Below are 12835 nucleotides of genomic sequence, written 5' to 3'. Positions count from 1 at the left end.
TTAAGCTCCTGAGGATCCTTTCCTCCATTGTTTCTACTCATGCACACGTTCACAGCATTTTGACAATTTTATTGCAAATTTATAAGATTTCTTTCCATCATAGATCAGCGCATTGGATTTTGCAGTTTTGAAGTTGTTGTAGCTTGCCTAGGTGGTTGCTTTTCCTGCTGTATTTTGCTCCAGAGAGTATTCTTTTCACCTCATGAGTTTTGTTTCACATGTTGGCTTAGCACCTTTTGACGTCTTCACAATTTAAATTCACATTTTAATCATTTGTATAGTTTCCACTTTACACGCTACTTCACTCACATTTTTGGTTACTTCACTTAGGAGCCCTTTTACTAAGCCACGTGGGTGCCTGCACGCATCAATTTTGAAGTACCGCGTGGCCGAGGCAGTAACTTTCATTTTTTATGCACGTCCACTAAGCGCACCGGACATTTTCTGGCACGCGGCGCTAACCGGGTGGTAATCAGCATCGTACACGCGTAGACCATTACGGCCCAGTTAACGCTTGAGACCTTACTGCTAGGTCAATGGGTGGCAGTAAGGTTTCAGGCCCAAAATGGACGTGGGCCAATTTTTATTTTGCCGCACGTCCATTTTCGGCCAAAAAAGGCCTTTTTTGCAGGTGCGCTGAAAAATGCACAGTGCACAAGTCCAGTACAAGCGTCTACATCAGCGCAGGCCACTTTTCGGCGCACCTTAGTGAAAGGACCCCTTAGGTTGACGACAGATCTGTTTTGTTCATTGAGATACTTCTTCATTCTCGTCTGGTTCTTCGAGCACGTAGCTCACTTTTCTTCCATTTATTATGACGTTCATATTTTTATGTGACTCACTATTACTGTCATCTAATTCACATTTATACTTTTTTTGTTGTTGTTGGTGTCGTACCTTTTCTGCATTTTCCTTTTAGATTCCTCTTATTGGATTCTTCACTCCTCCTTCTCTTTGGTTACTTGTGAATTTTATGTTCATTATATTTCGTGAGGTCCCCTGGTGAAGGCTTTCAGTGCCAAAACTAGGCCTGTGTTGGGATTTTTCTTTCTGTATACTGCATGTGAAAATTGTACTGTGAATACTCCCATTGATTACAAGAAATAAACTACTTGCTCCAGGACCAGAGGCAGCTGCATGCCCTAGGATTGATAGCATGGAATGTTGCTAATAATTGGGTTTCTGCCTTTTGCTTGGCCACTGTCAGGTCTCTCGGGGAAATGTGAGCCCTTGGGCCGCTGTCACGGAGGTGGCTGCAGCAGGCAAAACCACCCAACAGGAGACAGGTAACCCTAAGACGGGCTGAAGTAGACAGGACTGGAGTGGCTGGGCTGGAGCTAAAGAGGCAAGCAACAAGGAATCCAGGAACAACGTCCTACAGCAGGGTTCAGGCTTGAGAAGCAGGATACAGGAGCTACATACAAGCTAAGCTCAAGGGAATGGGAATGACAGATACGCTTGCCAGAGGAAGGGTAGACTGGAGCTACTGTAGCTAACAGATAGAAAGGAGAGAAATGGCTACAGCATCAGCCGCTAACCAACCTCAGACAGGGAGCAGAGCCACTGCACAGGGATAACAGAAAGGCTAGAAGCCCACAGAGAAAAATATACACAGAAAGGCTGGAGGCCCTCAGAGCAATGGGCACAGAAGAGCTGGAAGCCCACAGAACAATAGACACAGAAAGGCTGAAAGCCCACAGAGCAAGAAGCCCACAGGTAAGTAATAGACTAGGCAGAAAGCCTACGAGCAATAATACCCTGAGCCAGAAGGCAAGGCCCACAGGTGATAGTAACTAGCAAAGCAGAAGAGCTGGAAGCCCACAAGAAAAGACAAGGAAAGCTAACTGTGCAAACAGCACACTAACCTTGGGACCTAAGGCACTGCGTAGGCATTGGCAATGCAAAGGCACTGAAGACCAGAACACAAGTTCCTTAAGAAGGCCCTGACAGATGAGGTCACCCCTTCAGGCCACAGGCAAGGAGCATACAGAAGCCCAGAGAGACCTAACCCACACAGGTGTAGTCTATTGAGTTAATTAGTGTCAGGCTGGAAGCAGCCAGCCCACCCAGCCTGAGACAGAGCTACCTCAGGAACAGCCCACTGAAGTACAGAGAGGCCCAATACACACAAGTGTAGAGTAGTGAAGCCATTAGAGCAGCCAGCCCACATAGATAGAGCTAACTCAGGAACAGTATACTGAAGCACAGAGAGGTTAAACCCACACAGGTGCAGTATACTGAGGTAATCAGCGCCATGCTGGAAGTGGCTAGCACCCAGAGACAGAAACAGAGCCAACTCAGAAGTAGACAGAAACCAGCACAGACACTGATTCCCAGAAATAGGGTAAGTCTGAGGGTGGTCACATCCACAGACGTGACAGCCACTGTTTGGAAACGGGATACTGGGCTAGATGGACCATTGGTCTGACCCAGTATGGCTACTCTTATGTTCTTATGTATTTTGGTTTATCTTGGACTTTGTCTTGGTTCCTTCTAAATATTGAGCATTTCATAGGGAGTGCAATATGATTCCAATCCAAGTGCATTGGAATGATATTAGTGCCACATCCCTCACATAGCTTTCTGTATTAATAGAAAGAAATAATTTTCACAAATATGTACCGGGGCCAGCTGGTGTACAGCACTAGCATATGAAAAATAAGGGTTTGTTTCCTTGGGTTAGGTCTCCATTCTCCAAGCCGGCTGACACCAGGGGTACTGTAAAATCAGTGTTCACTGCCTCCAGAGAGGAGGGCGAAAAGCCCTAACCATTATGTAGCAGTGACATTTAGTGAGCAGGCATAAGGTCCATGTTTGTGCATTCCAGAGGACTTTGTAGTCTTGGCTATAAATCATTGCTGCACTTGCCTAATAGTACATGAAAGAAGAGGACTACTACTACTTATCATTTCTAAAGCGCTGCTAGACGTACGCAGCGCTGTACACTTGAACATGAAGAGACAGTCCCTGCTCGACAGAGCTTACAATCTAATTAGGACAGACAAACAGGACAAACAAGAGATAAGGGAATATTAAAGTAAGGGTTAGGAGTTAAAAGCAGCATCAAAAAGGTGGGCTTGCAAGGGCAGGCTTCTGTTTCTGTGAGTCTGACGTCCTGCCCTTGCAGATCAGCAACGCGGCCATGCTGGAGAAGAGGGCAAATAAGGGATAAGGACAAAGAGTAGCAAGATTCCGGAATCCCAAAGAGCTGCAAGATTCCATGCGGAATCCCAAAGAGTTGCAAGATTCCGGAATCGTGATGACTACTACTACTACTTATCATTTCTAAAGCGCTACTAGACGTACGCAGCGCTGTACACTTGAACATGAAGAGACAGCCCCTGCTTGAGACCCCATTTAGTTACCAGTGAAGACTCAGAGTGCCATGTGTAATGGAGTCTGGTTCTGGTTTTATGGATCCATTTAAATATGGCTGCTGGTGCTTTGATCTTCCCCATTTCTAGTCAAACTACTTATTTCTGTAGCACAACTATAAAGATAACCTAGGGATGGACACTCCCTGCTCTATAGACCTTACAGTCTTATCAATTCAAACCTGGATTGGCCACTGTTGGAAACAGGGTGCTGGTGATGGACCTTTGGTCTTTCCCAGTATGGCAATACTTATGTACACAGACTTGAAAATTTAATTTATTATAGAAAATAGTTAAACCCAACAAAATATAATGGGAAGAATCAGGGATTAAGATTTTAAAGCAGCCTCAAATAGTTGGGTTTTATGGCTGAATGTAAATTCCTATTGTCTAAATCCTTGATGCAGTGCCTGAGGGATCTGTACTGGAGCCGGTGCCATATTGATTAACGATTTGGAAATGGGAATGACAAGTGAGGTGATTAAATTTGCAGATGACACAAAACTATTCAAAGTTGTTAAAACACATGCAGATTTTGAAAAATTGCAGGAAGACTGGGCATCCAAAGAGTAGATGAGATTTATTGTGAACAATTGCAAAGTGATGCATGTTGGGAAGTACAATCCAAATCATAGTTATTTGATGCTAGGTTCCACCCTAAGAGTCAGCACCCAAGAAAAAGATCTAGGTGTTATCATGGACGGTACGCTGAAATCTTCTGCCCAGTGTGTAGCAGCGGCCAAAAAAGCAAACAGAATACTAGGAATTATTAGGGTAGGGATAGAAAATAGACAATGAATATTATTCCTCTGTATCACTCCAAGGTGCAACCACACCTTGAGTATTTTGTACAGTTCTGGTTGCCATATCTTTAAAAAGATATAGCTGAATTAGAAAATGTTCAAGGAAGGGCAACCAGAATGATTAAGGGGGTGGAACTCTTCTCATATGAGGAAAGGCTTAAGAGGTTAGGACTCTTCAGCTTGGAAAACAGACGGATGGGGGGGGGGGATATGATAGAGGTCTACAAAATACTGAGTGTTGTAGAATGCGTACATGTAAATTGATTTTTGTACTCTTTCAAAAAGTACAAAGATTAGGGGACACTTAAGGAAGTTACATGGTACTACTTTTAAAAAGAACAGAAAGAAATATTTTTTTACTTAACTAATACTTAACCTTTGGAGCTCATTGCCAGAGGATGTGGTATCAGAAGTTAGTGAATCTGGGTTTGAACAAGTTCCTGGAGGAAACGTTTATAATCTGCTATTGAGATAGACACCACTACTAGTAATCACTATTCACCCTTAAAATCTATTCAAAATGCTTTATTAAACACTATAATTCTACTTTACAAAACATATGTCCCTTTATAAAACCCAGTAGTCTCCCCACTGCTCCCAAAAATTCATAATGCACTCATACACTATCAAAACAGAGCACACAGGTCAGGATATTGTCACTTATATAGGTATTTTCAAAATCTTCTTCCAGTTTAACCTGTATTAACATAGGATCTACGCACAACAGGCTGTAAAGAAAGTTCTACGTCACATTAACAGTCTCATCTTCATCACTGGAAACGATGTTATTCAGTTATAACTCCATTGCTCAAGGTCTTAGATGAAACGTTCAATCAATGTCCCGAACTGTGCTCAGTTTTTCAATTTGCCATTACATTGCAAGGTAATACTCCTACCAACACGTATATTCAACAGTTTGCCAAAACTTACGAACCAGCCCTCTTCCTCGCTTTTGCTGTAATTGAAGCTCAACGTCCTTATGCAAACATAATGTCAACACCCAACACAAATTTGTGTTTCGCAAATCGCGTCTTCAGGGGCGATGACTAAAACACAAATTACAGTGAGGAGAGAAGTTATTATATTAAAACCTACACACTACTTAATAATTAAATCCATTACTCACACAAAATACACAGTCATACCTGTCACACTTAAACTTCTTTTTTGACGTTGCTCAGATGGAGCTCCAACCGGCTGCCGGGGAAATGGCACCTCACTTCTCAGAGAACGCTGTGCATGCGCAAAGCGTACAGAACCTTTGACCTAGAGGCAGGACGAGCCCATTTATAAACCAGCCCATTCTACCTCTTTATTAAGTCCAGTAGGGGGTCACTGTCTTCCAGTCAAATATAATATGTAAAATATAATGACTGGAAGACAGTGACCCCTGAACACTGGACCTGTTGGCAGCCCTTGATGACTGGGAGTGAAGAACAAGGGTCTAAGCCATGAAGAGGTTTGTCAGCCATCCTTAGATGAAGTAAAAGGTCAGCTGCAGACTAGGAGGAGAAAAAAATGTGACAAAATGAATACAAGAGAAAGAAATAAGGAAGTCTCTTCCAGGGGCATGGCAAGGAATTGTCACACATGTCTAATCTGTAGTAGTGGATTAAAACTTGTCCTTTAACAATGTTTGTACATTTGTTTTTAACACCACACATGGTCTCTTCTTTCTTACACTGTGTTTTGTTTTTTTTTTGCAGGCAAGAAGCAATTCAGAAAAAGTAAGTACAAAGTTGTGCAAGTTCATCTCTATTCCATTGTATAGGAAGTATGTGAAATGCATACCGAAGTTGTATCTGTTGGGTTTGACATTTTAAGGTTCTTACTTAAAGAACTGGTGGTTGGGAGGCGGGGCTAGTGCTGGGCAGACTTATACGGTCTGTGCCCTGAAAAAGACAGATACAAATCAAGGTAAGGTATACACAAAAAGTAGCACATATGAGTTATCTTGTTGGGCAGACTGGATGGACCGTGCAGGTCTTTTTCTGCCGTCATCTACTATGTTACTATGTGGAAATTGAACACATTACATAAGCATTCAGTTAGCACAGGTGTGAAACGTGTGAGCAGTAGCTCCAGTCTTATCTACTGTCCTCACACATCTTTCATAGATATAATTCAGTTAACTTAAATATAATTAAAATATCTCTGACGAGTAATATAACCTGTTTCCCTGCCTTGATATAAATATTTTTCTTCAGGTGCAGGGCATTGCATTACAAACAGAACTTCATTTACTGCTACAAAAGAGTACACTATGGGGCTCATTTTCAAAGCACTTAGACTTACAAAGTTCCATAGGTTCCTATGTAACTTTGTAAGTCTAAGTGCTTTGAAAATACGCCTCTATGTGGCCAAACAGGAGTTCTGTAGTTGCCATTAGCCCATAAATTTCGGCCTGACCACTAGACCTCCACCTAGGATGGCACAGTTTTTGAGGCAGCACCAAACATGACATTCAGCATGCCTGTGGATGACATCATGACTGGCACATGCTCAAGGCTAGCTGGGTCCACTCCTTCCCTCTCTGAACTTCCTGTTTTGGAAGACGTGGGACCTGGTGAGCCTTGAGCATGAGTTGAATGCTCAAGGCCTTGTGCCTACTGCGATGAGTATTGTGTAGACACACTGATTGCTGTGTTGGTGCCACCTCTGAGGGGGGTAAGTAAGGGAAGAGAAGCTGCTGAAAATCATGGGGTATGCAGGAAAGGGAGGGAGATACGCTGACAACAAAGGGGGAGGTAAATAGGGAAGGAGAGAGATGCTGGACACCATGGGAGGGGAAGAAATGGGAGATGTTCTGATATGGATAGGTAGGGAAGGAAAGGGGAGATGTTGAACATGAGTATAGGGGGAGAAGATTTTGAAACAAGATGGGATGGGGCACATGACTCAAAGTTCACCTAGGGAGTCAGGTACCCATGGGCCAGCCCTGCATGTATAGATGAGGCTAGCATAATATTAAAATGTCTGTGGCGATTTTCCTAATATTTCATGGCTTAGCACCAGTTTATTTAGTAGAGCAAATAGCATTCCCAATCAAACATATAAACGGCGAGTGACCGTACTCACTCGCAAATGCGCAGTAGAGACCTTCTCTGCCCCGCCCCCACGTCAATACGTGATGATGGGGGGCGGAACACAGAGGGTCTGTACTACGCATTGCTGAGGGAGGGACACCGCCGTCTAACGCTCCCCCCACCCGAGTCGCCGCCGCCACCCACCTTCTACCCGGTCGGGCCCTCGCTCCACTATTGAAACAGCGAGGGTCCGGGAACGCAGCACTGAGCTCTGCTGAGCTGCCGACATCGCCCTTCCTTCTTCTACTCTGCCTCTGTCCCGCCCTCGACGACGTTACGTCACACGAGGGCGGGACAGGCAGAGAAGAAGAACGAAGGCCGACGTCGGCAGCTCAGCAGAGCTCAGTGCTGCGTTCCCGGACCCTCGCTGTTTCAATAGCGGAGCGAGGGCCCGGCCGGGTGGAAGGTGGGTGGTGACGGCTCGGTGGGGGGGGCGCGAACTCAGAGGGGGAGGGGCAGCGGCGAACTCGGCGGTGGGGGCGGGCCTTTCAACCCCCCCTTCCTATAATAGACCGTTTTTACGGGCTCAAAGTCTAGTATTATATAACCAAAGAAAGATTAGACCACAGATGCTAGTTAGTTTCCCAGATTCAAAAGGAATAAGATATAGATCCAGCTGGGTTATCAAACAGCAAAAACTTGGAATTCTCTTCCACAAATATAAAAGTCCTATCAGATTACAAAAAATTCAGGAGACAGCTTAAAACCTACCTTTTTTCAGAAATATCTAGTATCTATGACAAAAAGGGGCTCATTTCAAAGCATTTAGACTTACAAATTTACATAGAGGCATATTTTCAAAGCACTTTGGGAGGCTAAGTTCCATAGGTTTCTATGGAACTTTGGGAGGCTAAGTGCTTTGAAAATGAGCTTGATAGTGACCTATGGAACTTTGTAAGTCTAAGTGCTTTGAAAATTCGCCTCCACATCTATTGTAATTTTATAACTTGTAAATTTCCAGGTATGCCTGGTTATTTTGTTGTTAACCGCTTTGAGCTGTAAAAGGTATGTGCAGTATACAATAGTTTTTTGTAATGTAATGTGCTTGGATCCATTTAACTATTATATGCGGTATAAAACGTTTTAATAAACCATAAAAATAATTTTTTGTAAATGTGTTTTATTTGATGTTTATGTAATTCACATTGTACATCCTATTGGCTAGAAAGGTATGCGAGTGGAGGCAAGTGGTTAGAGCCTTGATATACAGAGGTGGCCGATTCAAGTCATTTAATCCTCCATTACCTCAGGTACAAACTTAGATTGTGCGCCCTCCAGGGACAGAGAAATACCCAGTGTACCTGAATGTAACTCACCTTGAGCTACTGCTGAAGAGGTGTGAGCAAAATCTAAATAAATAAATAAAATATATTTAAATTTAACTGAAATCCCAGCTCTGTTTCCAGTTCAGCAGGAGGAAACTGCTATGTCAAAAAACTATGGGGTAGATATTCAAAGCTATTTAAATGGCCAGGAGAGTACGTGGATATTCAACGCATTGTCTGGTTAATATCCCCTCTGACCACCCAGTCTGAAATTGATCCGGGGTGGAGTTAGGGCATTGCAGAAACCTAGCCTGTTAGCAGAGATTTTCAGTCTGCTGTCTGAGCAACCGCATAAAGTTAAGACAGAAGAAAGGCTAGCCTAACTTTTTGTGCCAAAGTCAACCAGTCCGAATATCAGCAGGTGCCTGGTTATTCTCTAGGTCCTGGCCAATGTGTTTCCATCCCCCTTCCTTGAAGCATAGAATAAGCCTCCCTTCTAATCCCTCTTTCCTTGAGGAAACACCCCCTCCCCACACACACACACACACACACCACCACCACCAAAGGCAGACCAGGCCCACCACTCTCACTCCTTTTGGCCCTCCTGAGCCTACCTGGTTATGTCCTGATGGTCCAATGGAGTTGGAGGGGCAAGAGCGATGCCCACTCGCTCCAACCCATGGTGACTTGCTCCATAAAATGCCCAGCATTGATTATCTGGGGCTAATTCATTCAGCATTAAAAAAAAAAATTCTAACTGCTGCTGGTTCAATATCGATCCATATATTAATATCCCATTTCCGTTAAAAAAAAACATGGCAGCTATAATTGCTTTCCTCAGAAGTCTTCTTATCTATCTCTATATGATTCATCCTTCTGGAAAGTAATTGGATGGCTCACTGTCATTTTCAAAAGCAGGCATGTTGCAGGTCAGCAAAAGTAGTACAGAGTATTCTTGGTGATTTTTCTGATTTGGTGTGAAAGTTCTGGCTACAGTTTGGCGGTTGAGACCGCTAGTTCCGGCCCGAGGTTGCTGTGCTGGGAACACCTTTAAGATTGAATATGCTGTGAAGATAACCATTGCAATATGGTGGTACATTGAATGACTCCTGAAAACGCCTACGGTGAAATACAAGCTATGTGTAGAGCTGTTTAGAAGAAGCATCTTTGAATGTGATTGGAAATCGTTACCTCTGGGAGAGGATCCGTGGTCATTGTATGGAAAAGAAGACGTTTGTCATTGGTATTGTAGCAGTGGACATCTGAATGCTATGTTTTCAAGGACTGGATTGTCACAGTGATTTATGGTTTTCAGCTTCAAGGACAATTGAGGGTATATGAAGATTTCAATACAGGGGTGTGTTTAGTTTTCTCTGGATAGTGATAGTCAAGAGAGAAGACTTTGATAATAAGAGGCTCTGGAGGAAATGAAGCGTGTAATATATGAATGAGTTTACAATGAACAAGAACAACTAACAGAGCCATAATAAGCTATTGTTTGTCAAATTGATCCAGAGATATTTTAGAGATGTTTGTAAAAAAAATGTATCATGAAATGTTTGTAGTAGGATTTTGTATATGCTTATAATAAAAATGTAAAAATCTATTCTTTGTAGTGTAAGAGGTACAAATTTGTGCTGAGCACAATTGTGTAACGTTTATTAAAGGTGTCCTGTGAACTGCAGGGCAATTGGGTTTTAATAGAGCCATTATGATAAAAGTTTTGACTCTAAACCTATAAACATGCTTCTAACAGACCAGCTGCGAGCCCTTTTTATCCCCCTGAAGCCCGTTTTTTGTGTTTCCCCCATAGTGTTGAACAGTCTTCAAACCTACAGGACCAGCTGAATCATCTGTTGAAATGACTGAAAACAAGATGGCTGCAATACAACTCACAAGCTCTCTGGTACCTGGAAGCATGTCGTCTTTCTCACTGTGTTGCCTGTTGTCATGCCTAAAGCAGTTTTATTTATGCCAGCATATGTGATGGAAAAAGTCACCACAGTGTCCACATGTTATGCTTCTGCAGAAGGTCCATAGGCTTGGAAGCAGGCGAGGACAGAAAAACACTTGGTTGTTTCACACCTATTGCTTACATACCAGTGAGGCAAACATAATGAAGGGCACTGTTAACTTAATTTTTGCAAGTGGTACAGAATGGGAGGACATATCCTACAAATAACATTTAGGGTGTTATTAACTCCACTTTATTATATTGTATTATCTTGCCTAAGTTCTGATATTATGCTTTTGTCCCTTTGAATCCTGGTCCAAGGACTGCATGTGCAGTTTGTGATTTCTTCCAGTGTAATTTTGCTATGGTAGATGTAAAATAAATGAAGCACTGTTTTCATTAAATTTGTAAATACTGTGCCTTTAGAGAAATAAAGCACAATTTCCATGATCCATTCATAGATTTATGTTTTTTTTCTGTCTGAACAATGAGTAAGTCATCTTTCCCGTCATGTAACTACTACTACTACTGTTTAGCATTTATATAGCGCTACAAAGCGTACGCAGCACTGCACAAACATAGAAGACAGTCCCTGCTCAAAGAGCTTACAATCTGATAGACGAAAAAATAAATAAAGCAAGCAAATCAATTAATGTGTAGAGGAAAGAGGAGAGGAGGGTAGGTGGAAGCGAGAGGTTACAAGTGGTTACAAGTCAAAAGCAGTGTTAAAGAGGTGGGCTTTCAATCTAGATTTAAAACGGTCAAGGATGGGGCAAGACGTAGGGGCTCAGGAAGTTTATTCCAGGTGTAGGGTGCAGCGAGACAGAAGGAGCGAAGTCTGGAGTTGGCAGTAGTGGAGAAGGGAACAGATAAGGATTTATCCATGGATCGGAGTGCACGGGAAGGGGAGTAGGGAAGGACGAGTGTGGAGAGATACTGGGGAGCAGCAGAGTGAATGCATTTATAGGTTAGTAGAAGAAGTTTAAACAGGATGCGAAAACGGATAGGGAGCCAGTGAAGCGACCTGAGGAGAGGGGTAGTATGAGTAAAGCGACCCTGGCGGAAGACGAGACGGGCAGCAGAGTTTTGAACCGACTGGAGAGGGGAGAGGTGACTAAGTGGGAGGCCAACAAGAAACAGATTGCAGTAGTCTAAACGAGAGGTGACAAGGGTGTGGATGAGGGTTCTGGTAGAGTGTTCAGAAAGAAAGGGGCGGATTTTACGGATGTTATAAAGAAAGAAACGACAGGTTTTGGCGATCTGCTGGATATGAGTAGAGAAGGAGAGAGAGGAGTCAAAGATAACCCCAAGGTTATGAGCTGAAGAGACAGGGAGAATGAGAGAGCCATCAACAGAAATAGAAAATGGGGGGAGCGGGGAGGTGGGTTTGGGGGGAAAAATGAGAAGCTTGGTTTTGGTCATGTTTAATTTCAGGTGGCGTTCAGACATCCAGACAGCAATGTCAGACAAGCACGCTGATACTTTGGTTTGGATGCAAGGTGAGATATCGGGTAGATAGGTAGATTTGGGAGTCATCAGCATAGAGATGGTAGGAAAAGCCATGGGATGAGATTAATGAACCAAGGGAAGAAGTGTAGATAGAAAAGAGGAGGAGACCAAGAACAGAACCCTGCGGTACGCCGAAACCTCCATTCACAGGACAAATCCCTCCTCTCAGTACCCTTCTCCACCACCGCCAACTCCAGGCTCCGCTCATTCTGCCTCGCCTCACCCTATGCTTGGAACAACCTTCCTGAGCCCCTACGCCAAGCCCCTCCCTGCCCATCTTCAAGTCTTTGCTTAAAGCCCACCTCTTCAATGCTGTGTTCGGCACCTAACTCTTTCCGTTCAGGAAATCCAGACTGCCCCAATTTGACTGCCCCTATCGGACTGACTGTTCACTTGTCTTTTAGATTGTAAGCTCTTTGAGCAGGGACTGTCCCTCTATGTTAAATTGTACAGTGCTGCGTAACCCTAGTAGCGCTTTAGAAATGTTAAGTAGTAGTAGTAGTAGACAGGCAGAGGGATAGAAGTAGAAGAGGATCCACCAGAGTGAACACTGAAGGTGCGGAGGGAGAGGTAGAAAGAGAACCAGGAAAGGACAGAGCCCTGGAATCCAAGTGAGGACAGCGTATCGAGGAATATGCTGTGATCGACAGTGTCAAGAGCGGCGGAAAGATCAAGAAGAATGAGGATGGAATAGAGACCTCTGGATTTAGCCAGTAATAGGTCATTGGAGACTTTAGTGAGCGCAGTTTCGGTTGAGCGGAGAGGGCAAAAACCAGATTGTAGTGGGTCGAGAATAGCATGTGAGGAGAGAAAATCAAGGCAGCGGTAGTGAACAGCACGCTCA

At 43.5% G+C, this 12835-nt stretch overlaps 1 protein-coding gene across 2 annotated transcripts in view; it reads left to right on the top strand.

Moving 5' to 3' along the window:
- BORCS7 (BLOC-1 related complex subunit 7) overlaps positions 1-10938 on the top strand; it is a 30836-nt gene extending 19898 nt beyond the window's left edge. For both annotated transcript variants that reach the window (XM_030204774.1, XM_030204772.1), the window contains 2 exons: positions 5884-5904; positions 10342-10938. In XM_030204774.1, the coding sequence (XP_030060634.1) occupies positions 5884-5904; positions 10342-10393 (73 nt within the window). In that variant the 3' untranslated portion in view covers positions 10394-10938. The remainder of the gene's footprint in view (positions 1-5883; positions 5905-10341) is intronic.
- The last annotated feature ends 1897 nt before the right edge of the window (positions 10939-12835 follow it).

This window comes from Microcaecilia unicolor, chromosome 5, assembly GCF_901765095.1.
Source record: "Microcaecilia unicolor chromosome 5, aMicUni1.1, whole genome shotgun sequence".
In the NCBI taxonomy this organism is placed as follows: Eukaryota; Metazoa; Chordata; class Amphibia; order Gymnophiona; family Siphonopidae; genus Microcaecilia; species Microcaecilia unicolor.
Note: the sequence above shows the minus strand (reverse complement) of the source record. Positions and strands in the feature narration are given on the sequence as shown.